Raw genomic sequence first — 26,466 nt, forward strand, 5'->3', positions numbered from 1 at the left:
TTATTTCTTTTTTTTTTTTTTTTTTTCAAGAAAATGCAGTTCACCAAAACTACAGTAAATAATTTAGGGACTTGAACTATAGGTTGTGTGAAACTGCATCATAAATTGAAGAGTCCACTGCAAGAATGATGAATGTCATTTGGAATACATTTTGCAAGAGAAGCAATTGAAAATTTGAAATCTTAGCGCTCAAAGCTTAACTATGATTTTCCGATCATTACTGGACAATGACTATCAGAGTTAATGTCATATAACTCTGTATGTACATTCTATATGTCTTAAGCTATGCATTGACAGTCTTGGTTCATTTTCGACAAGAAAGTGACATCCATCATTCTTGCAGTGGACTCTTCAATTATAAACAAGTGTTTTGATGGAGTACTGAAAGAACTTCTAGAAATTAACAGCTCGGAGAGACATCATTTGTCTCGTTTCATATTTATTATCCACTGTTTCAACAGTTCCTTTTTTTTTTTTTCAAAGGGAATCTGCAAGAAAATAAAAATACTGTACACACCGCATGTTATGCCGGGCGTTGTTACACATTTATGCATGAAAAAAATGCTGCTAATTAACAAAACTATGGACTTAACTTCATAAAATTTACATGAAATATGATATATCAGGTGTCTTTTTCCTTTCGACATTGCAGTTATATGCAGCACATACAACAGGCATGTTTTTTCGTAGTTCTTGCCTCCGTATACACAACATTGTAAGCAGACGAATTTTTACAACAGTAGGCGCTTAGTTCATATCTGCCGTGTTTCACGGTGGCACCGCAAAGAGCACTGTACTATATTCTTCTCTTTCTAACTCATTGATTTCAACTTCACAATGTCTGAATAGGTTAAGTATTCGTAAATATACAATTATTAAAATTTTGTGTTCGAATTTAAGGGATACATTATTTACATTTTTATTTTATTCACGAAATGGTCCTAATAAATGTCACTCAAGGTCTGAGATTTCCCAGATAAATTTCAGACCTCTCGTGACATTACTACAGATAATTTTGAGGATCATTTAGTGCATGTTAGAGATGTTCTGAATAGACTTCGGTCAGCTGGCTTAACAGTTAAACCTTCTAAGGTGGTTTTTGCGGCCAGACATTAAAGTTTTTGGGACATCTGGTAAACCATGATGGTGTCATTATTGATCCTCAGCATACCTTGGCTATTAGAAATTTTCCTGCCCCTAAAATGTTAAGGCTGTTGCACGTTTTGTAGGGATGGTCATTACTACAGATAATTTTGAGGATCATTTAGTGCATGTTAGAGATGTTCTGAATAGACTTTGGTCAGCTGGCTTAACAGTTAAACCTTCTAAGGTGGTTTTTGCGGCCAGACATTAAAGTTTTTGGGACATCTGGTAAACCATGATGGTGTCATTACTGATCATCAGCATACCTTGGCTGTTAGAAATTTTCCTGCCCCTAAAATGTTAAGGCTGTTGCACGTTTTGTAGGGATGGTCAATTTCTTTTCCAAGTTCACTCCTAAGTTATCTGAATTGGCTACGTAAAAAGGGGGTTACGTTTCGGTGGGGTGATGAACAGCAAGTTTCTTTTCAGTCCCTTAAAGAAGCTGTTGCTATCCCACCTGTTAGCTATGGCTTAATTTTCCAAGCTCTTCATCCTTCAGACGGATGCATGTGGAAGTGCCATTGCAGCTGTAATATTGCAGACTCTGAGTATGGATTAAGGCCTATTGCTTATGCTTCTTGTTCTATCGAGTCAAGAAAGGAAATATTCGGTGTATGAGTTGGAGGCTTTGGCGATGTTATTTGGCATTGAAAAATTTAGAATGTACCTGGAACATATCCAATTTACTTTGCAAACTGATAATCAGGCTTTGAGTTGGGTACTAGCATGTCCTCGAAAATCAGGTTGATTGGCCGGTTGCGCGGTAAGGATTTCTGCTTTTTGCTTTTCAGTTGAGCATCTTAGAGGTACTCAAAATGTCGTCTCTGATTCGCAGTCTACAATGTTTGATGGTTATGAAGAGATGGACCAAGGTCACGGTAGTGATTTACCCACTGTTGCTCCTGTCTTGTGTGAGGTCCCATTGTTGTTTCAGGGAGTTAGGGAGGCCCAGAGAACGGATCCCCAATTAAGCACCATCTGTCAATGTATTCTTGAGGGCCGCAATTTGGCACCTTATGTTTAGAAGCAGGATATGATTTGTTTTGTCACTAAATTTGACCAGAAACTTAAGACTGTGGCCCCATCAGAGTTAGTACCCGCCATGCTAAATATTTTTATGATTCACCAGTAGGAGGTTATTTAGGCATTTACAAAACGTTGGGTAAAATCCGTGAGCAATTTACATGGTGAGGTATGGTTACCCAGGTTTCTCAATATGTTAAGGCATGTACAGTTTGTGGGTTGAGTAAGCCCACTTTAAAAACTAAGTATGGCGAGCTTGTGTCGTCTTTGGCTGATAAGCCCATGCAGAAATTATTTGTTGATTTTGTTGGTAGTTTCCCTCGTTCCAAATTAGGAAATACATATATTCTAACTGTTGTTGATGCCTTTTCTAAATTTTGTTGGTTGGTCCCTCTTAGAGAAGCCACCACTAAAGCCTTATTGACAGTGCTCAAGAACATTATGCTTCTTTTGGTTGCCTTATTTATTTGGTTTCTGATAATGCCCCTCAGTTTTGTTCTAACGAGTTCAAAAAGTTGTGTTTTGATGCTGGTATTTCTCATGTTACTACAATTCTGTATTATCCTAATCCATCTCAGGCTGAAAGAGTTGAGAGAAATTTGCATTCAGCATTGACAGCTTTTCATGCTGAAAAACAGGCCTTGTGGGATTCACAATTATTTTGGTTACAATTTGCTTTTAATACTGTGCGTCACGAGGCTCATAAGGAAGTTTCATTTGTTTTGATGATAGGGTATTCTCCCAATTCTCCTCTTAGCAATTTGTGGGCTCTTAAAGATCTCCTGCCAGATTCTCCAGATCCAGGTTGAATGCGTTACTTGTGGAATAAAGCTAAATGTAATTTACAGATTAATTACCAGGCTTGGGTGGAGCGATATAATCGCTCGTCTCGATGTTCCTTTTTTGGTGATTCAGTATATTTAGCATCATCCCATTATCAATCGTGTAAAGGGATTTTCGGCCAAATTAGCTTATTGTTATAAAGGTCCATATCGCATACTTTCTTTTGATTCTCCCATAACGGTTAGGCTGGATGGTCCTCAGGGGGATGTCCTATGCGCCCACATTTCTCAGCTTAGGAAAGTGGGTATTCTGCACAACCAGCCAAGTGATTAGGAGTGTTTCCCCTCTCTACATTCCCGTGTGGTCACTGGGATTAGAAATATACCACTGTAGTCCATGCATAAAGTAAAAGGCTGTCTAAAATGGACACCTTTTTCCCTAAAGGGAAAAAGGTTACTTAGTTTTAGGTGTGTTCGTCTGATCGGATTTGTCGTTCGGGATGTTGATAGTGGCGAATGGCGTTCCGATAGTACAAACGAGTGTGTGTTGATCTGATTGGATTCCTCATTCGAGATGCTTGGTAGTGGCAAATGGCGTTCTGATAGTGCAGACATGTTTTCCTTGATTTGTCATGTTTGTCAGGTTTTTACGTCCTATCGGATTTTCCGACCTAGTCGTTTGATAGAAAGGTACGGTTTTCCAGTAGTTGGTGCTGTAAATTCCCGTGTGGGTGCCGGGAATTCTAAAGAATTGCCTTAACGTAAGTCCATGCATGAAGTAGGAGCCATTCTAAAATGGACACTTACTAGGGTGTTGTCTCAGAGCTGCCCCGCATAGTGCGCGCGTGGTGCGGTACCATTACCCGGGTCAGTGTTTCTTTTGGCTTTTTGTCTAAATTGGGTTTAGGCCTGAAAGTAGGCCGGTAAAATTCTCTAACATTTATTTTTTCCTAATGGGGTGGTGGTTCACTTAGCATCCTAGTAATTTGGGTAAATTTTGCATTTTCATGCTCCATCATATTTGAGACTGGTTTATCTGTACTTCTAATTAGTGTTAGTTTTTCTTAATTCTTTATATTATATAGGCTACTTTATTTTTTAATGTGTGTGTATATATATATATGTAAATTGTTCATTGTTATTATCTATTTAATTATTTAGATTTGTAGTTCCTTTTCATTGCTAGCGTTTAGACCCCTCTTCTTGTCACTCTATCCTTATGATTATTAGATTTATAATTATATAGTTTTCTCGCTCTCCATATATCTCTTTTGGTTTTTGTTTCTCTGGTTTTTTTTTTTTTGTGTGCGACGGCTTCATCTCCCCTTGCTGTTTGGGCTGGACTGCCCTATGTATGGTGATTGTGTAGTTGCGTTGTGGCACCCTGCTTTTTTTTGGATGACTGTTACAGATTAAATTTTATGCTGTTAAGGTTCAGTGGGTTGTGGGGGAGTACAGTGGGTTCCCATATCCACCCATGGACAAATTATTGTGACCTATGCGTTTTCTGTGTTGATGTTCGTCTACTGTTTTATACACTGGTTGTGTCACTGCTCTGGCTTGACATTTTGGGCCCCAGTGAGGGTACCCTTGCCAAAAGCTGTATTTGGTGACGCTTTTCCACCTGCTACTTGTGACTGTTATTGCGATTTCCATCACCTGTTGATGCACAGCGCAGCTTAAGGGGGGAGGGGAGTCTGTGACGATTATTTGTCGTCATTCTGTATTTATTATTGATTTTTTTTCATTTGCTTATCCACTTTCCCTGGTTTTCTTTGTTTCCCTTTTTCCCCCATAGTTGTCTCTCACTTAACCTTGTTTTTTTTTGTGTTCAATTTCTTTTATTTTATGTTTTAATACATATGCGGAGAACGAGATAATGTGCATTTTCATATTTGCTTGTTCATTGGTTCATTTTCTTTTTCTTATTGGTTCTCATTTGAAATTTTTCCTTTGGCTGGTTGGCAGTCTCTGCTGACCATGTGGTGGACTGACTTCTCGAGTTGGCAGTCAGTGACAGATGGGCTCAAGAGGCAGTCAGACATTGGACATGGTGTGAATCTAGTCTGACATGGGACGTGAGTTAGAGACGATGGTGCATTGAGGCACAGAGTGTTGTCTCAGGACGAGAATGTTGAATAATTTCAAGAGAAAAATTGTTCTGAGGTTGGGTATCGATCCTGGGACCTTTGGCTGAGCACTCCAACGCTCTACCGACTGAGCTACCCAGGAACTTCACCCGATACCATCTCAATTTTTCCTTTTATATCCACATACCTCGAGTGGGCTGACAAGATGCCAGAAACCCACACTGAGTGCTCACAAACTCTGTGTGACTTGAAATTGTGGTTCTCTGTTAATGTACCTACAGTAACGTATATATTATGCAAATCTAGCTTTCAGGTAAAGCTCCCCGTGAAGCAGACTTGAAAGGGTTTACCTGAAAGCTAGATTCGACTGTAACTGTTTCATGAACGAAGTTGTTCCAAAATAACAGTTTCATAAGAATATGTTTACAACATCAGTGCCAACTGTTCCAACTGTTTCAACTTCTCATCTGCTTCAGGAACATGTTTCAAAGCACTTGAATCGCCTTTAAATCATGTTCAGTGTATTATGACGACGAAAGTCATTTTCGTCAGTTTATGTTAAAGGGTACAGTAAATAACTACAATTCAAAATGAATCGATTTTAGTAAAAATAACGCATAAGAGAGTTTAATAATGATAAGACATTAGCCGATAATATTTTTTTGCGGTGTATATAATTAACACTATGTTTGGGCACCATGAACATATTCTTGATCAATGGGTGACTAATAATAAATATCAAGATTTATTAGCGAATTTGATTCTTACAATTACATTGTGCGGTGCTATATAGGGTACTGTTGCACGAAGGCCGTGTGGAACATCTGTATTATATCTGCTTTTGATTGGAGGTTGATGATAGCGCTACACGTGATCTTTGCAGACAGCAAAGAACAGGACAGCTGTTTTTAAATTGAACTGTTTCAATACGAAGCAATTTCAATTATGAAATAAAAAAAAACTGTTCTAGCTTTTTTTACCCATCTCTAGTAGGTGCATTAACAGAAAACCACAATTTCAAGTCACATAGAGTTTGTGCACACTCGATGTAGGTTTCTGGCATCTTGTCACCCCACTCAAGATGTGTTGATATAAAGGGTAGCTCAGACGGTAGAGCATTGGTGTACTCAGTCAATGGTTTCATCTGAGCCAGAATCAAATCCAGAAAGGATCTGCCAAGTTTTGAAACTAAATCAAATTTTCAAGTACTTGAAGGTTTGAGTTGCTGTCTTGTAGTTCAATTTAGAATGTTTTTTTTTTTTATGTTTATGTAAGTCAAGTACAATAAAACATATTTAAGAAAAATATTTGTGCTTATTCATGTGAGTCTAAACTAGCATGAACTTTCAGTATCACATACTAAGCTGGGAAAAATATTTATATGGAAGTTGGAGGCCAAAAAAAAAAAAAAAAAAAAAAATCGGAAATTTAACGAGATTTGGCAGACAAATTACTTAGTATAGACAACTTTCGACATTATAAGATTAAAAAAAAAAAAAAATAGCCATTTTTCGTCCCACCCTAACCCTCAGCTCCAGGAAAGGGTGACTTGATTGGCCTTTGGGAACGAAATAACTCTGAATTATAACAGTGTACTGTAGATGTTTAATATTTGTTAAAAGTACAGTGAAACCTCCCTAAACGGACACCTCTTCTTAACAGACGATTTTATCGGTCCGTAGGTCGATATATCAAAACTCCATATTAATTAACCTAAGACGGACATGGACACAAAATATGTACCAAAAATGACGATCAAAACCTCTCTTAACGGACACTGCTTACAAAAATATTCGAATAAATGTACATTGGAACATAACGTGTTATGCGTAACGTATTTTTGAAGCAGCCTGTAACATGGTACATTCACTTGGGCTTCTCGGGAGGTTTGATTCTCACCCCTCTCATAGTCCGCAAACCTAACAGGACCTGACTGAGGCTATTATTTGTGAGGAATACAGTAACTTGACAGAGGTATCACATTTTTCTAGTAAAGAGAGACAAAAATATTTGACTCTCTTTGTCTTGTAAGGTAGGTGAAAACCGATCTTAATAGGAATAAACAGTGTGCCAAGGTCACACAAGTGGTTGAAAAATCCCTTGCCTTGGTATTTATAGTCTGCAGTAACAAATGAACTGGCAAGCACAAGTTTGTGATGGCTCCGCATAAATCTTTAACATTAAAAGGAAAGGAAGACATGATTGACGATCATAGACGTGAAAAGTGCAGAGTAAGAAAACTATCGGAAGTGTTCAAGATAGGGAAAACACAGGCAGCCGAAATAGTCGAAAAACAAGACGAGCTTCTCAGGGATTGGCACCTTAATGGTAATGAGCAGCGCATCCGACAGTTTCAAAGTGGGAGTGGTTCCCTTATTAACAAGGCTGTCATAGAGTGGTTCAGCAGAATCAGAAGTCAAAATGTTCCTGTATCGGGACCAACGATTCAAGTGAAAGTGTTAGAATTCACAGCTAACTTGGGTGATTCCGAATTCAAAGCTTCGAATGGCTGGCTTGAAAAATTTAGAAAGCGTCAGGACATTAAATTCAGATCTATTTGTGGAGAATCTTCTAGCGTCGATATGGAGACTGTTACGAGCTGGGAGGAAAAGTTGCCTTCACTCATTGGTGATTATTCTCCTGAGAATATTTTTAATGCTGATGAGACAGGGTTGTTCTTTTGTGCTTTACCCGATAAAAGGGCAATCCTGTGCTGGAGGTAAAGTGGCTAAGAAATGACTAACCGTACTGTTATGTGCAAGTATGAGTGGAGAATGTGAGAAACCCCTCGTCATAGGCAAGTCATTACAACCACGTTGTTTTAAGAACAAAGAGCATGGATGTAACGAAGTTCGGCGTGTATTGGAAAGCAAACAGAAAAGCATGGATGACGAGAGAGATAATGACGGAATGGCTGGAACAATTGGACAGGAAAATGTTGCGTCAAAAAAGAAAAGTGTTGCTGTTTCTGGATAACGCCACTTCACATCCAGACATCAAACTAAAAAATGTCAAGATAGTGTTTCTCTCACCCAATAGACCAAGGAGTGACCCAGAACTTTAGTGAAATACGGACAATGAGTATTGGAGCACATTAGGAGATATTAATAATGTTGAGTTGTTACTTATCACTCGACAATTCCGAGTTCTAACTCGCATATATTAATAAACATACTTATCTCTCACTCAGGCTGGCACTGACCTTTGATCCTTGAGTAACAACTCTCGATGACGCAAAAGACGAGTGACAAGTCACTATTCGATATTAATAAACGTTACTACTCACTCATATAATTGAGTTTATACTAGCAACTTTCTGAATTACATGAATAGGTGACTCAAAGAGGTTAAGTGATGTTAACCCATTACTGCATAAAGTTATTAATGACTTGAAAAATGCGTTTCTGAGTTTAAGTTTGCTAGTTGGTGACTCAAGAATACTTTATTACCATTTTTAACTTTATTTACTTTCTGGGATAAAAATTAAGGACTGTCCCATAAATAGGACGCTATGCATAATGGTCAGTGATACAGTAGTTGAATAGAATAACCCCCTTTTGTAGTTCAAATAGTATTTATGTATTTATTATGTAGCAAATACATTTAAATATTAGAATCAGTGGTTCAACTGCCCTTCTCACACAAGCCTACGCATTGCACAACACTATTTTGTGTGGTAAGGGTAGAAACATTTAAGGTGGAGTCCAATTTGACACTTTCTGCAGATGAACTTTGCTCTCCCTGTACAATTAGCACACCTTCACTGAGTTTCATTTTCAACTGCCCAGTGGTTTTGACCATCAAATCTTATGTCTCCTGATGGAATGGGAACAATTTTTCCTTAGTGGGAACTCATCCCATGCCTTTTGAGTAGTGTAAAAGCCAGGAAACGGCAAAAGTTGAGGAGCGGTTCTAAAGAGTTTTGAGGCTTCATTTTTCTGTACAGAAACCAAGCATTTGCCGTTCCCATAAACTGGCCGAAATTTCATGAGAAAATTTCTTCCCCGATGAGGACTCGAACCAGCGCGCATTCCATAATGCAAGTCCAAGGTAGGATGCCTTAGACCACGATGCCACGGCACGGTATGTTGGTAGTTGTAGTAGTAATAATAGCTAGTTTCCGAAACCGGATTTTCGCTACCTATCGTAGCTCCACAAGTGCATGATGATGCTGGGTGGGCACCGGTCCCATACACTGGCCGAAATTTCATGAGAATATTTCTTCCCCCATGAGGATTGGAACCAGTGCGCATTCCGTAACGCGAGTCCGAGGCAGGATGCCTTAGACCACGATGCCACGGCACGGTACGTTGGTGGTTGTAGTAGTAATAATAATAGTACTTGCAGTTGTAAGCCTAGTAGTACGATGGCCTTCTAGCCTGAAATTACCTTCCCTATATTGGAAATTTTCATATATTAGCTTCCTTCTTTTCAGACAGCAATAACTTCTGCGAGAAAGCCCAGCTTCAATTTTGTCTAATGTACTTTCAAAATCATTCGTTGCAGCTTATACGTTAGAAGACTCTGGCATACTTTCATCAACATTGTCATCTTAATTATCATTACATATTTTTTTTGTAATTCCGCTTTCCTACTAAGTAGCATTTTACTGTCAAGATTATTCAAATTAGACTCGTGCTCGTTGTCCGATTTATCACTGTCTTTATCTGTATCATGGGTAATTTCCGGAGATGTCACATATATTAGACTCTCACTATTATTATTTTGATTGCCCATTAACCCCAGAATTTCACTCACGGTTAGACTGGAAATAAAACAATGTAATGGAAACCATATACATATTATAAAGAATACTACAGGAGTGCACACTGCATGGTGTCCTATTTTTAGGACGGCACTTTATTTCACTTTGTACCTAGCAACATATAAGAAAATTTTATTGTTGTTATATACCACATGAAAACTGAAGTATTCAACTCATTATGTGAAAATATAAATCAGATTTCTGTATCACCATTACAGAGTAACTAAGAATGAACTTACCCGTGGTGCGTCACAAAATACTGTTATCCTGCCATCTTGTCAAAAATTAGCTGGTATGAACAAATGTTCGCGCAAAATTCAAACACTGCAACACTATAATACAATGTAATAATTTACCTTTTAAACAATGCCCCCAACTGTACTAAACAAGAAAAAGTTCCATAGAAATCAGTATTTTACGCACGTCCCATTTTTAGGACGCTATGCAGTAATGGGTTAAAAAATCGAAATGATGAGATATATTATTGTTGTATAACGCAGAAGAAAAGGTATAAACTTCGCAGACAAGCTTGTAAACATAGTTACAAAGATTTGTACAAATTTAAGAAGGAGAATGTACAGTGACTAGTGCGGAATTTCTTGCAAGATTCAAATGGGAGAAGAGGAAGAGCTCTCGATAATGAAATGAAAATGAGAATTTTCTTACCATATGTAGGCGATCCAGGTTTTCAAATGGGCGTTCCAGAGGATATGAGTATTTCCCAAGGTATTGTGTCACTTTTCATTTCATTTATTGTCTTCCATATATCTTATGTTAGCATTAAAGCTTCAATATACGAAACAAGAGTTAAACAATTTTTTGATGAGATGAAGTGAGGTCGAGATTCACTATAGATTACTTGGAATTTGCCTAAATCTAATCCAAGCCTCAGTGTAGCTCCTGATCAGCAGGCTAGCGAGTTTGCCAACTAACGTAAGTTACGCTGGTGGCTCTACAAAATTACAGTACAATGCATAGCAAGAAGTTTCATCAGTTGATCTATACAAAAATATGCAATACACAGAAAGCAAATTAATTCAATTTACAAGCATAAATTCTGTTAGATTAAATAAATAATAATAATAATATTAATACAAAGCTTTAAGATAATTAGACAGTACAGTGAAGACAGTAATAGGTACAGTACATGAATAGTGAACTTCTTTTTTATAACAGCTTAGACTAACAGAGTATAGATGGAGATCTGATTAATTTAAAACATCATCAGAGAAAGAATGTACTTACAATATACTGTAAAGATTTATAATTTTGGAAAATCATTTTACATGATGTCCTATGTACCCCAGTGATTATCCTTATACCTTTCTTTTATAAAACAAATTGTAACTGCTGAGAAGTTACAGATGCTTTGAAATTAAAAGCATTTAATTGGATTCAATTTCCAACTGTCCAAGAGTTACAGGCTACATAAAGGAAGTGGAAGTACTCATTTCCTGACGCCATTGAAGCTGTGGATTGTACCAATATTTTTATTAAAAAAAGAAAATGAACATGGCATTGAGTGTTTTAGCAAAAAAAAAAAAAAAGTGTGTCAGTCTTATTGTAAAAATTATCTGCAATGCCATGGAAGAATTCACAAGCGTGGATAATTATTTCTATATTAAGCCTATATGGAGAAATTCGGTTGTTTGTAGAGTAATGATTGGCAATAATGCCAATGCACTTCTTGTAGGTGATATGGGCTATGGAATTCTGTGGTTCCAAGGCAAAAGATATTAAAATTTCTATTGAAAATGAGATTTTGCGATATGTTGTGCATCCTGCTGGTATCTTTGTTGTGGCAAAAGATGACATGTATATCTCTATTATTTTTTTTGTCTAATCCATTGTTATGAAACATGATTCCTACGATTTTATACAGTTGTTCATGCTCGCTCTTGAAAAGTGAAAGAAATGACATAGAGGCCTACCACATTTTGTCTTGGAGCCACAGAATTGCTCCTTGGCTTGTTACTTTACCATCACTCCATAATAAAGAGCCTACAATAAATGTATACTGGTAACGAAAGAACGTGCGATTATAGAAAGATGTTTCGGTCAAGTGAAACAACGATTTCCAATTCTCCGAAGAAAAATAAGAGTTGCAACGGAAAGTGTCTTTGATCATATTATGCTGCATTTTATCATACAATGTAACTAAACACCTACTTGAAGATTATGAAATTCCATTACTGTAGGACGAAATGGAGGAAGATAGAGTAGAATTAGCTAACAGGTTGCATCACTCAGACGAGTCATTAGAAAGGAAATACTAATAATATATACAGCATATACATATAGGTAAGTTTATCATCACATTATATTGTTGATTTTTTTTTTTTTTGGCTTCAGTGAAAACCATGTTGCAAATTCCTTTGCATTTGTCTTCAAGTCTTCAATGACAGAAAAAGACTTCCAACTTCTCATTTCCGGTAACTGATTTAGTGAATAATATGCGGTGTTGCTTCAAAATATTAACAAATGAAGTTCGAAACTGCACACTTTTCTCCTCTATGATCGAAACAAAAGCATATTTACAAACCGAATGTGATGAAGTCTTCCCACTGCAAGAAGCTTTAGTCTAAACATTGATAACTTACACAGCAATGTCTAGGCGATAAAATGTGAGTAACAACTCAAGAGTCAAGAGTGAGATATGTCCAGGAGGGGAAAATATTTATTAATATGAAATTCAGACTAATCAATCACTCGACCCCTTACCACTCACTGAGCTGTCTGATACATCTCACTCACTCTCAAGCAATTTTATTAATATCTGCCATTGTTTCAAGACTTGATGAAGATGGTACGTCACTGCAAAGTCTTATGAAAGAAGTGAATGTTTTCCAAGCAATTTGTTGGATAACAAATGCATGGAAACAAGATTCAGCAACAACAATTCAGAGTTGCTTTCGGAAAGATGGTTTTCCTGCTGGTAATGATGAAATGAATGTGGAGTCAGATATTTCTGATGAAATGGACACCAAATAGCCTATTAAATACTGCAGGATACACCATCGGTGTGAATGATTACATTTGTATCGATCTGGATATTCTAACAGAATGTTCTACTGAAGATGCAAAAATGATCCTTCAGTCCATTCAGGAAAATGAAATTGGTGACGATGACAACCATGATAGTAATGACGACGATGATGATGGTGGTGATGTAGAAATTGTCAACAACAGTGATGTTCCACCAACAGTGTCATATAGTGAAGCTCTAGACTGTGTTAGGCGGTTAAAGCAGTTCTACAGTGCAAGGGAAGATGAAAATGGGTTGAGGATAGTACAAGACTTAATCATACATAATGAGAGCATCACTGTGAAACCAAAATGTACCAAACAAACAAACATTGCAAGTTTTTTTTTTTTTTTTTTTTTTTTTTTTTTTTTTTTTTTTTTTTTTTAAAGAAGTGAATGTGAAATATTGTGTTTAAATGTTATCAATGTACATGCAAATGTGTTTATGTGTTAAATATACATAGAAGCTGGAATTCCTATTCTTCATGTGACTACAGTACTAGCTTATAATAATTACTATAAATTTAATATAGCATGTATTACAATTTTGATTTCAGCATTCAATTCAGTAGTTTTATATAAGAGTAAATTGATAATTTCCTTACTATAGCAGTTTTATTATTATAAAAGCTTTTTCTTTAAAAACCTCTCTTATGCGGACACTTCCCCATAACGGACACCTTGTAGTAAGTAGTAGTAGTAGCAGCAGCAGCAGTAGGAGCAGCAGGAGCAGTAGTAGTAGTAGTAGTAGTAGTAGTAGTAGTAGTAGTAGTAGTAGTAGTAGTGGCTCTGTTGAGAGTACTGTGTACGGTTGTGCACGTATATTGGTGGCACACATAGTCGACTTTCAGTTTTCAAGTCACGTCTGAACAGGCCCAATATACAACAAACTCAAAGGAATCATTCATTTAATCCAAAACAGCGAACATTCAATAACATATAACATTCTCCAAATAATCCAGACTTTTACAGAATATTATCGCACCCCACATTGTCCAATTTTTCCCCAGTTTTCCACTATATTGCATACAGTATGAGGTTTTCCAAAAAAGCATAACCACAGACACCACAACCTTCAATAAACAAGATACAAACACAGGACAACGATTCCGAGAATTTATAGCTAACATGGAAGAACAGGAGCCCAATATAGTGCAGATTTACACTTATGGCTCCAAATCCAACAAGGCTGTGGATGCAGTATTTGTAAACACAATAACGACAGGTAGCGAGAAGATCAAACTCTACCAACAATCGTCCATCTATACAGCAGAATTATTTGCAATTTGGGAGGTTCTTCTTTCTGCAAAAACCTCACAGAAAAGTCTATTCTCATTTTTGTGGAGTCACTGAGTGCATTACAAAAAGTAATGAATAATGCCCTTTCTATGAAGACCCCCTGGATAGTAAGAAATATCAAACAGCTTATGTACAACATTCTCATGCGAAGGCAGCCATAACGACCATCTCTGCCTCATCAATAAATATTCAGGTCCCTGATTTAATAAAACATATTAGAGAAATTAACACAGAATCCACACCAGCAGGCAAACCATGGTACTTACAAAAAAAAGTTAACATGTCCATTCATATTGGTCATCAACAAACTGAAACATAATGCAGCAATAATTCCAAAATACTTACATCTCATTGGAAGGAGTGAATCTCCATTGTGTGAGTGTCGCCAACAGCCAGAAGAGATAAACCATATTTTCTTCCAATGTCTACTACACAAACAACCCATTGGCCAACTAATTTACATTAGCCAAAAGCTAGGATTTGGACCTTGGAAGATTCCGGACTTAATAGTTGATAATGAAATCCAGATAGGAAAACTCTTATATACACACATGAAGATTTGTAAAATTAAACTTTAAAATGATACAGTCAGACTCAATATACCTTGATATTACAGTTCTGTTTCCACAAGACAAACTCACGATGCCAAAATCGAATGAATGAAGGATGGATATAGCACCAGAAAATAAAACTTGAAGAAGTCACATCTGTTATTGGAGAAGATTCTAATTGTTTGTATTTAGCAGTTTGTGGCAGTGAGTCATTAGTGTTAAATACGGAAACTAAAAGAAGAAAAGTCGATTGTGAAAACATTTTTTATCAGAAGTACTTGCCGAGACGTAGATGGGAAGATAATATTAAAATGGATTTGAGGGAGGTGAGATATGATGATAGAGACTGGATTAATCTTGCTCAGGATAGGGACCAATGGCGGGCTTATGTGAGGGCGGCAATGAACCTCCGGGTTCCTTAAAAGCCAGTAAGTAAGTAAGTACTGATTTATATTGCTTTATGTTACCATGTTGCTGTGGAGCTCTACCAGTGTATTTGATGTGTAACCAAACCATTGCAATAACCAAAAGTTCTAATTTAAAAAGATATTATGAAACCACACACAAATCGTTTGCCGAACTATATTCTTTTGGTAGCAATCTTAGGAAAACTAAAATACATACCCTGCTTTCGAACTATTCTATAGCTGTAGAGCTTATGAATCGATCTATGATGGAACAAGAAAAGCACAGCAAAGCATTTGTATACATTTCATGGATTCTGGGAAAACATAATGAAGCCTTTAACTGACGCAGACATTGTTAAAGAGTGTGTAATTGGCGTTGCAGAGACATTATTTGAAAACAAGATGGATGTTATTAATACTCTTAAACATGTTCCAGTGTCAGCTTCTTCAAACACGAGAAAAACTCAGACATTTGCCCAACAAAATGAAAACATACTGAAAGATGTTCTGAAAGTCATGCCTTATTATGCATTTGCAGTCAACGAATCCTGTGATAATATGGACAACACTCAGGTGTTGGTGTTTGTGCGTCACTTCGATGCAAAAAAAGATGAATATTTTGAAGAGTGACAGTATTAGAAAAAAACACGAGAGGGGAAGACTTGCACAAAGCTCTCATTCAAATGGTATAAACTTACTAACTAGATTTGTGTAAATTATTATCAATTACAACAGATAGTGCTCCAGCTATGGTAAGCTGTAATAAAGGATTAGTTCCGAGATTGAAAAATATCAGTCCACATTTGTTTTCATATCACTGCATTATCCATCAAACTGTTTTGTGCTGCAAATTACATCGTGAACTCCAGGCAGTGATACAACATGTTGCAAACATAGTTAAATTTATTCATGCTAAATCATTGCTCAACCATCACTTATTCAGATCATTCCTTCATGAATCAAATGCTGAATATGATGATTTATTGTTTTATAACAATGTACGATGGTTAAGTAAAGTTGCTGTGCTGCAGAGGTTCTACACACTTTTACTAGAAATAAAAGAATTTTTATCTAAATGCAAACATCCATCGGCTCAGGAGCACTTTCAATTTCTGGAAGACAAAACTCATGTAGCAACAATTGGTTCCTCAACAGATTTCTTTGAACACATGAAAGTACTAAACAAGAAATTACAAGGAAAGTGAAAGCTCATGGCTGAATTAATATTGGAAACAAGAATTTTCTAAAAAAATATATTAATAGATTTGGCCAATGAACGGTTGCATTTTCCAAATCTAAAGGATTGCATCAAAATAACACTGAAATAGACTGCAATAATTTCATTATAACTGATTTATTAGCTGAGTTCTAGAACAGATTCAACGATTTCAGAAAAATCAGTAACATAATACAGGTTTTAATAAATATTTACTCTTTGGAAACCAATGGTGAATGGACCAGAAACTGAAGCAGTTTTCAACAGCAAGAAAACCTGTTACAACTGGAGGTCTTTGAATTTCAAGATGATGCAGCTTTGAAAGACACATTCCCGAAAGTATCTTCAGTTATTACCTACGTACAATTTTGGTGCACATATCTGTCTGCAAATAAATATTCAGAGTTTCAAAAGTTGGTAATAAAATTATGTACACTCTTTGGTTCAATATACCAGTGTTCCACAACCCATGTAACATCGCACACTGGTGTGCCTCCACAAGGTGAAAGGTGTGACGCAAACTTTTACCTATTATGTAAGAAATTAATCAAATAAAATTAAAGTAATAAAATTGTATATTTTAAGGAAGATGGTGCTTGTTTATTCTTTATTACATGCCGCGAATTTTATGTCGTCAAAGAAATTAAATGTAATTTATTTACTCAACATTGTTGTTATATCGTTGTTTGCTTATTGATATATTAATTTTTGTATTCTCGTCTCTATGCTGCAGCAATTATGGTGCAGTTTCTTTGTAGCACGGTATGTTTTGTATGTTTTGTGCACCATACCCAAACATTGTTAATGCCTGCCTGTAAAGAAATGGTGAAAATAATCCTAGGTTCAGAAGCTGCTAATGAAATTAAAAAAATTCCTCTCTCTGCTGACACAATCAGCCACCGAGTTAGTGACATGTCCAGTGACATCGAGATATTATGAAAGAGAAAATAAAGAGCAGTCAGAAGTTCTCACTTAGGATCGACGATACCACCAATATTAGCGGTCATGCACAACTTCTTTCCTAGATTCGGTACATTGATGGAGATGTAATTGCAAGTAATTTTTTTTTTTTTTTTACAAAGAACTGCCTGAGCGAGGAACTGGTGAAGAAATATTTCGTACAGCTACTAATGAATATGTAGGCCATAATGAATTAACATGGGAGGATTGTGTTAGTGTTTGTACAGACGGAGCCACTTTTATGACAGGCCGAGTGAAAGGATTCGTGGCTAAAGTACGTGAAGTAAATCCTAACATACGGAGTGACCACTGTCTCATTCACCACGAAGCCCCTGTTGCGAAGTCTTTGCCGTCTCCTCTGAAAATTGTGATGGACGAAGTAGTAAAAATCGTGAACTTCATCAAATTGCGGCCTCTAAATACGCGACTTTTTTCCGTTTTGGTCAGGAAATGGGATCAGAGCACACTACACTCCTACTACATACAGAAGAGGTACTTGCATTTTTTACTTTTGAGGGGGCATGAGTACGCGGATTTATTTGCTGATGATGAATGGGTAACTAAGTTGGCATATCTTTCTAATATCATTCGTACATTTGAATGACCTTAACAGAAAAATTCAAGGTACGAACGAAAATATTCTGACTAGTATGGATAAGATTAAAGGATTTGTGAATAAGCTGAATTTGTGGATACAGATTATTCAAAATGGGACGTTTGAGATGTTCCCAACTGTATGGCTCCTTGTTGACGGCAATGAAGTGTTGATGGACTTAAAGATCATTTAGTAATCTTGCAGCAGAAGTTCAAGAATTATTTTGGACAGTGTGTTCAAGATTTCGACTGGGTTCGTGATCCATTCATTGTGGATTCAAAACATCTTCCAAATAATATACTCATACAAGAGGAACTGGCAGATTTAAAAGCAGACAGAACATTGAAATTACAACTTCTCGAAGTGTCTTTGGAAAGATGTTGGTTGTCAATAAGGAGTGAATACCCGATTATCTCCGAGATGGCAGTTAATATATTATTGCTATTTTTAACTACATATATGTGTGAACTGGGCTTCTCAACGTTAAATGAAATTAAAACATCAAAGAGGGAGAGACTCAGATCCATCAATGAAGAATGAGGCTTGCACTGCCAACTATTCCACCACAGATCAGCCACCTCTGTGCAGCTAAGCAGACCCAAGTATCACAATGAAAGTATGAGACGAGTAGAGTTATTTACTTTAATATTACTAATAGAAATGTGTATTTTCTATAGTGAATTAAAGTTCACGAATTGTTGTTAAGATAATGCAAGAATCGATTTCTCTCTTATAATAATGATAATAATAATTAACTTGATTCTATTACGTAATTACATTAAGAGAGTCACATCATAGGTTTTTGAGGGGATTAACATTTTGGTGTGCCGTGTTGAGTCAAGAACCATCTAGGTGTGCCATGAGTAGAAAGAGGTTGCGGAACACTGCAATATACACTTGTGAATTTGCAATTTTAAAAATGAACTTTATAAAGAACCAATTTAGGTCACAATTAACTAATGAACACTTAAGAGTAATGAAAATAGTTTGGACTAATGTAGATCCAAATTTCAGAAAAATTGTTACATCTAAAAAATGTCACTTTTCACACTGAATGATGGTTAAACTTATTCATAATGAATAATTTTTATGTGTGCTTTGTGCTGAATTAATAACTGTGTACTATATTACTTTAGTACTCGCCAAGTGTTTTCTTAATTTGTGTAATTAATTCCCATAACATTAAATTAAATAATTTTCTCACAATTAATTTTGAGAGTATTATAATATATTACAAATCTATTATCAGGCAGTACATCTCACTTGACGGTATGTGTCAGAGGAAAAACAATTGTTTGTATACATCTGAAGTCTAGTTAGTGTAATATGTAACTACTAGATGATGTATGCAATGGAGGGAGAAAGGAATTGGCTACCTTATCCCATTATCTCCTGGGCTAGTTGCCTCATACGTGGTGCCTTCTTGCTATCACTGTAAGGTTCAGACCTGTCTTCGGACAGTTTACTAAACAAACAAAACAATATAAGGTGAGGTGGGGTAAGTGGATTTCTGAGGCAAGTGCAACTTCAGTCCATATCTCTGTGGTTCATTTGAGATTTGTCCTGCCATCTCGGGGAGTGTTAAAAAAGGTTGTATTGTATTCATATAATACGATATGGCTCAAGTGAAGTGCACTGGAAATCAGTTATCAGTTACTTCCAGGGATTGTGATTTGAACTAACAGTCGAGGTTGATAGCAGTCCAGGAATCCATGTTATATCGTGAATATCGTGTGTTGGAAATTATTCGTGTCTGGTGAGTTTACATTTAAATACGTGATCTTTACATAAATAGTTTTAGATATTCAAATATCACATAATTAATAATGATACATGAAGAGGTTGCTCTTGCTCCAATATAGTAGTCATATGGGGTAAGTGTATGCTCGCCATATGGGGCAAATGCATTTTGAGATGTGCACTTACCCCATTATTTCCTTAAATACTTCAAGCTTGTAACTCTTTCTATAATATGAGCTCTCTTTCACATATAAAGATTTTATTCATTTGTTTGCAACATAATAGTGCGTGTTTACATTAGAAAGACAAACAGAGGGTTAGGATAGTCAAAGGACGACTTGGAATTAGCTGTTAAAGAGGTTACAAGTGGTAGATGTGGCATTAAATCAGCAAGCAAACGTTTCAAAATACCATGAAGCACTTTGATTGAACGAGTGATTTGGTGTTAAGAAGAAAAGTGGGAAAAAGAAAATGGAAAAAGGAAGACAGAAAGAAAATGGAAATGGAAACCTACAAAGAAAGTTGTTTATGATACGTCTGAGAGTGATACATGTTCTCCTCTCCTAAGTTCAGGTGATGAGGAATATATATCTCAAGTTGTAGGGAAAGAGATTAATGATTTAGAGGATGTAACTAAATGGGGAAGAAATGCATCAGAACGAAGGTTAGGAGATTGGATATTAGTAAACCTTTGTACAAAGAAAACTTCAAAATACTTCGTGGGTCAATCACGTCACTTAGTGATATAGAAAACCCTACAGTGAAGTTTGTGAGAAAAGTTTCTGAAAGTTCACATACCACAGTGTTCATGTATTCTGATAATGAAGACATAAGTGATATTGCAGAAGACAAAATAACGTCAATTCTTCCTGAGCCATCCATAGACTGCAGGGTAAACTATTTCCTGTTTCTTTCACTCAATACAACATTCACTGAAGACAATATTTGAAATGATGTTCCTAGCCCAAGAGTAAACTGATTTGTATTTAATGTTATTTCAACGTTCATTTTCTTATTTAAAATTGTATATGGTTGATAATTTTTGAACCTGTAATTTTTGAGTTTGTTTACGTTATTTGTATGGAGGTCTGAGTTCTAATGCTGCAGAAATTTTCATTTCGAAATCTGATTAAAACTGTAAGTTTTAAGTTACCCAACAATGTATAATGTACTAATAATAGTGCTGTCAATTAATCAAAATATTTAATCGATTAACTATTTGGATTCAATCGATTAATCGGTAGATTAATCAAGTTTTGATCGAGTTGAAAAAATGTTTTAATATACTGTAATACACAATTATTGTTAAATTTAACTTGTGTTCAGTGATAAGCTTAAGTATTAAATGTTGTATTTCTGTATATATTGTATCGTTATATTACAAAACGACTATTTTAATTACTTACTGACATATTTATTATAAGGCTTATAATTTATTGTGTCAATTTCTCCGGGAATTTTGAGACAAACATAAATAACAAAAAGTATGAAGGCTCACCTAGTTAATACTGCTTCCTCCATGATTTTAAACATGTGAGTGCATTCACATGCACTTAATTAAGTGCTCCCCTACGTTTAGTAACAAAGTTTCCTGCATCACTAAACACGGAAATTTTTTTTTTGTCAAGCACTTCTCCACGATTATTCAATTTAAATCGAAACGTTTCACCAAGTTTACCTCTCAAATTCTCATATGACATAATGGAGTTTACACTTTTCACAGACCACAGAAAACTGATTTTTTTTTTCTTTATCAAACTAAACATACAACCGTCATATACAAACTCAGTACAGAAACTGCAAGCACCTGCAAAAGTACAGCAGTCAAAACAGAAGACTGGCCCATATAGTAATCTGAATTACCAGATGTTAGAAAAAGAAGCAGATAGTTATGCTCTCATTTGCACACAGTGTAGACATGGCTATTTTATAAGGAATGAGGGGGACGAATCCCAGAAAAGTATCTATTTCATATGCAAGGAAGATGAGCTGACAGCAAAGTGGAAGTTTTCTTGGAAAATCATAAAACTTAAGGGTTTCACATTATGTTTCAACTTTCAATAGAAGTAGACTAGGTCACTGTCCTCATATCTCCATCTCTTTCTGAAGTGATTGTGCAAGATTTTTCCTACGCTACCTGGTTTACAGTTAGAAAATAACAGTACTATTGTGCTTTTAAGTAAGCAATTTCCGAGAGAGAAATATTGTCGGAATATTGAATGTGAGTTTGTATTAACAGAATAATAATATCAACTACAACTGATTGATTTTAATTGATTCGATTATTCGATTAAATATTTTTGATTGATTAATCTTACAATAGGAATTGATCGATTAAATCCCACAACACTAATTAATAAACATAAGGTCACTGTTTGTTAATGTATCCACTTCTGTTAATGGTTTTCTCATACTACTGTATTCTTACTCCCAAAACACCGTTTATTGCCGAAATAGATAACTCATCAGAAAAAATAAATAAAATAAAATTTGAAGCTTACATTTGTAGCTAAAAGAACAGAGAATACACACTTGCCCCTTGATTATGTTCTATCCATTACTATGGAAAGTTACGGAGATGCTCTTGACCCATATCATGGAGCAACTGCATACCCTTGACATCATAATAGTATTCATTTGTTTCATAAAACATGCTTCGACAATTTACGCAACTGACAAGATGAAAATAAACAGAATTAACCACTTAATATACCAATAAAATCTCATTTTAAAATTACTAAGGACTTGGGTGTTATTATGCAGTAAAGTTGAACTTTCATATTTAGGGGATGCACTTACCCCAACTTACCTTATTACAAAATTATTTTAATAATAACTTCATATGTTTAGTCATTAGTGGTTCTGGATCTCGACTGGATTTAGTATGGTACTTTGAAAATGGACCTTCATGAAATATAATTGGTGACCTCTGGGATATACATTTGAAATTGTTGTCTTCGTTTGATAGAAAAATATAAATAAAGTGCGTTGTGTTAAAATGTTAATGGTGAACAAAAAGATTTTGTAATTTTCCCTGTGTTGCAAAGTGATTCTTTCATAATGAATGCCCATGGTCATCCAAGGAAACATGAAAGAACTTCAGAAATATTAGTGTTTCAAGATATGTAAGACCAGTGTCTATATAAATAGCATTGGTACCATGAACATTGCATAATGAGAAATTGTAAATGAAGACATGCAAGCATTACGATTAGGTCCAATAAATGTTACATGTAGTTATTGTCAAGCATTTAGGCTGACCAGACGTCCCCAGTTTTGAGTTGCTGTCCCCTGGGAGCAAATATCCCCGTTTTTGTCCCCAGAAATAAATTTTGTCTCCAGAAGTTTTGATTTTGTTTCAGTAACATTTTACGCATTAAATATTTAAGTATTGCGATGAAACTGCTGCCATTCATGCACATTTCTGAACAGTTCTCAGTATGAGGCAGAAGAACCAGAGAGCACAGTATGAGATATTCTGCACTCTTTGAGATAAACATAGCATCTTTGTCTTCATTAGCATTGCGTGGAGGTGTTAGAACTGTCGCAGTGTCAATTTTTAAGTAGTTCAAAAAGTGAGGAATTTTGTGACAAACAGGTGAAAAATGGTATGATGTTTTCCAAAATTCGAAAAAAAAAAAAATCCATTCCATTTGAATATCTTCTCAAAATAGTGTCATTAATCATGTGTCTTTGTCAGTAATTCATCGTTGAAAGACTTTTCTTCACAATTAACTCAATCTGGACTGATGAAAATTCAAGAATGAAAATTGTAACAGTTAAAGATTTGTTACAAGTGAAAATAAACTTTCATTTCTCATGTGAAGAACTTTGTATGAAGCTGTATAGGAATGAACAGATTCTTAAAAAGATACATTCTTCAGACAAGTACTTGCAAAATGTGTATGTTAGAGTTCAGTGTGTACAACATTATGTGAAAGACTTCCATGCATGCGTCAGTACTGAAACTGAATTCTTAGTGACTGTAATTATGTATAGGAGTTACATGTGTTTATCCATTTAATTAAAACAGTTACGATACTCTACAAATTTAGTTACAAGTATTTTATGCAACATTTCAACGGAGAGTGACTAGATAAGCATTTGTGGTTTTTCTTGATATTGCTGATGTCTCCTGCTGGGCCATAAAAAATCTGGTCAGCCTACAAGCATTTCAATTTAATAGAGTGATCGAGATTAAACATTTTAATTCATGCACCACAGTGGTTTAGTGTTTCCTTTCCTCAGGCATGTATATATACCAGATAGAAAATCGTTTCCAGACTATATGAAAACGTAATATTATGCATGATTCATGATGAGTGAAAACATCAACAGATGTAAGACTCAAAATTGTTCCTGCAGGGACAGTTTCATAATCATGATGGCTCTTATACTACAAATGTTGTTTATACTGAAATATTAATACAGTATTAATTAGACTCAGCTAGAAGCTTTTCCACTGCACAGTAGTGGCAAAAAAGAACCGGACTGACCCTTGTAGCTGATTTCAGAGCCGTGTTCACAGTGACAGCACGATAGACTGGTAACTAAGACTTTCGTGGTTCGAATCTTGCCTCAGAAGGAAACTTTTTGTTCCTTATTGAAATTTATTCCCAATACTTTTCGATTGCAGCGATATTTTACTACTTAATTAACTTATTATTTCCAGAACATGAATTTTACCAACTTATTTTCTAATGGCTTTACAAATGGGCTACGTCAGCAGTCGAAACAGCAACAATTTCAATAGAGTACTCACTATCTTGTGAATGCAGATGTGGCATGCGCAATGGCTCATTTCGGGGACTTTGATTATTCCGTCCGTCTGATTTTTTTTGCCACTACTGTACAACACATCTGCTTCTTGAGACAGACTCGCAGAAGATACATGTTGATGTAGTACATATATCAACTTAGAAATATAAATGAAGTTATGTCTTTCTGAATTATGAAGAATGTCTCTTGAGTGCACTGCAAAAATTAAAGGTTTTCCGTGGATGTTAAATAAATGATTTCATTTATGTATCTCTCTTGAATAATAGCTCAAGAAAATGAATTACACGCAATAACATTATTAACATGATAAAGGAGATGAGTTGTTCCAAAACATGTAAAATATATTATGAGAAAAATCATTCTAGTGACACCCACATTTGTATATTATTTTTAGTCCTTGGAGTACATCCCATAAGGTATTAGACACTCTGTACAAACCACTCATTAAACCAATATACTCTGTGAAGTGAGTACTGTAGAGGAGGCAAGAACTGTCCGTGTTATCATGTGCCGTGACTATATCACCAATGGGTATGGAGGCGGAAGATAGATTTTAGTCTGAGATGAGCTTCTGTGTTGGTAGATTCATATAATATTAACCATCATGAAACAAACCCTCTTTCCAAGGGATCATTCTTTCCCTTTCCATGTAGCTCACATGCCAGGTCTTGCCTCCTCATCTATAAGCAGAATAAATCAAAACTGTACGCACACAAAACAAATAATACTATAAACGAATAGATGACAGCAATGAAGATCATATTAGATGATTTTGTCATATAAATAAGATGGGGAGGGGAAGAGATGCAGTAGAAATGGATTGCTAGAACAGACTGGAAAAAAGGACAGAGATATGGAGATGAGAGAAAGAACGTGAGGAGGTTTGGGGAAGAGAGACCTTCAACAATGGGAACTGGCAAGCAGTGTCAGCAGTAGACAACTGATATCACAGAGGCATACAAATACTTCACAAAAGAAAGTCAAATTGTGCTAGAAAACCATAAAATATCTGTACTTACTTCTTATATTGTAATACACGAACTTTCAGTATAAGCAAATCATTTCTTATTACTGCGATCTGACACAGTGTATTTGTCATAACTTTTCGTGGGGTCATATGGTTCCCAACGACTTGCAGGGAAAATATGCTTGTTGCGTTCATACCAGCTACGCAAGAGAACCTTGCCAGCATGTGATTCTTCCTTCTCAACGGATGCATCATTTACCAAACGAACGTCATCATGTACGTCGAAAGTAAATAAAGGGCCACTCTTCCCTCGTGCCTAGAACAGTATGTACAAAAATAATTAATCATAGTTAAAAATATATATACATATAAAAAACACACGCACGCACACACACACACACAGTTTGTAACTTAATTCGTAACATTATGACACATTCCTTGTTCAATTCTAATCAAGCCTAACTTATCTTAGTAAAATTTCTAACAGTTTACGAGATACTTGAGCCTGAAGTTGGAAACTTATGACGATGATTTTTATATTAGTACATGTTAAAATAGACAATAATATTACAAGACACACAAAACGTGTCTATAAATCTATCTCTACCTAGAAATAGTGTGACATGAAAAAGATACAAATAACAACAGAACAGATCGTCATTAGTTTCTAACAACTGGTCATAACATTAAACCAGAGCAAAAAATAAATAAATAAAAAATAAAAATAAAAAGTAAGATACAGTGAACAGATGAATCTTTGGCCCGAAAAGTGTTTCTCAGCTCAACACAGAATTGAGTGAGTGACTTTCAAAATAATGACCAGATGATGTCATATGTATGTGCTCTGCAGAAGCATTGAAGTAAAGGCAGAAGAAATGGGCGGGTTTTTGGTCTTGTGTAGAAACAACTCACCCCAAACTTTCTCTAACAAAGAGACCTTTCTGTCGTTGCATTTGAATGCTAGTTGTTGACAGGTGCTCGTCTGTGATACTACTGTGTTATAGCTTGTTCGCAAATATATATTATAATAAACAGTATTTTAAAATACAATAGAACCTCGATTATCAGTGGTAATGAAAGGGATGGACTGAAGGGTTAATCGAAAAAATTGGATAATCCGTACTA

General features: G+C 35.7%; 1 protein-coding gene across 12 annotated transcripts in view; it reads right to left on the reverse strand.

Annotated features, from left to right (window-relative positions):
- Nucleotides 1-26,466, reverse strand: part of LOC138699781 (protein FAM50 homolog) — a 245,250-nt gene that overhangs the window by 403 nt on the left and 218,381 nt on the right. For 9 of the 12 annotated variants that reach the window (XM_069826010.1, XM_069825922.1, XM_069825967.1 and 6 more), the window contains one exon: nt 1-25,657. In XM_069826010.1, coding sequence (XP_069682111.1) covers nt 25,433-25,657 — 225 coding nt within the window. In that variant the 3' untranslated portion in view covers nt 1-25,432. The remainder of the gene's footprint in view (nt 25,658-26,466) is intronic. The other 3 variants (XM_069825992.1, XM_069825976.1, XM_069826018.1) reach the window with 3 other exon arrangements.

This window comes from Periplaneta americana, chromosome 1, assembly GCF_040183065.1.
Source record: "Periplaneta americana isolate PAMFEO1 chromosome 1, P.americana_PAMFEO1_priV1, whole genome shotgun sequence".
Classification (NCBI taxonomy): Eukaryota; Metazoa; Arthropoda; class Insecta; order Blattodea; family Blattidae; genus Periplaneta; species Periplaneta americana.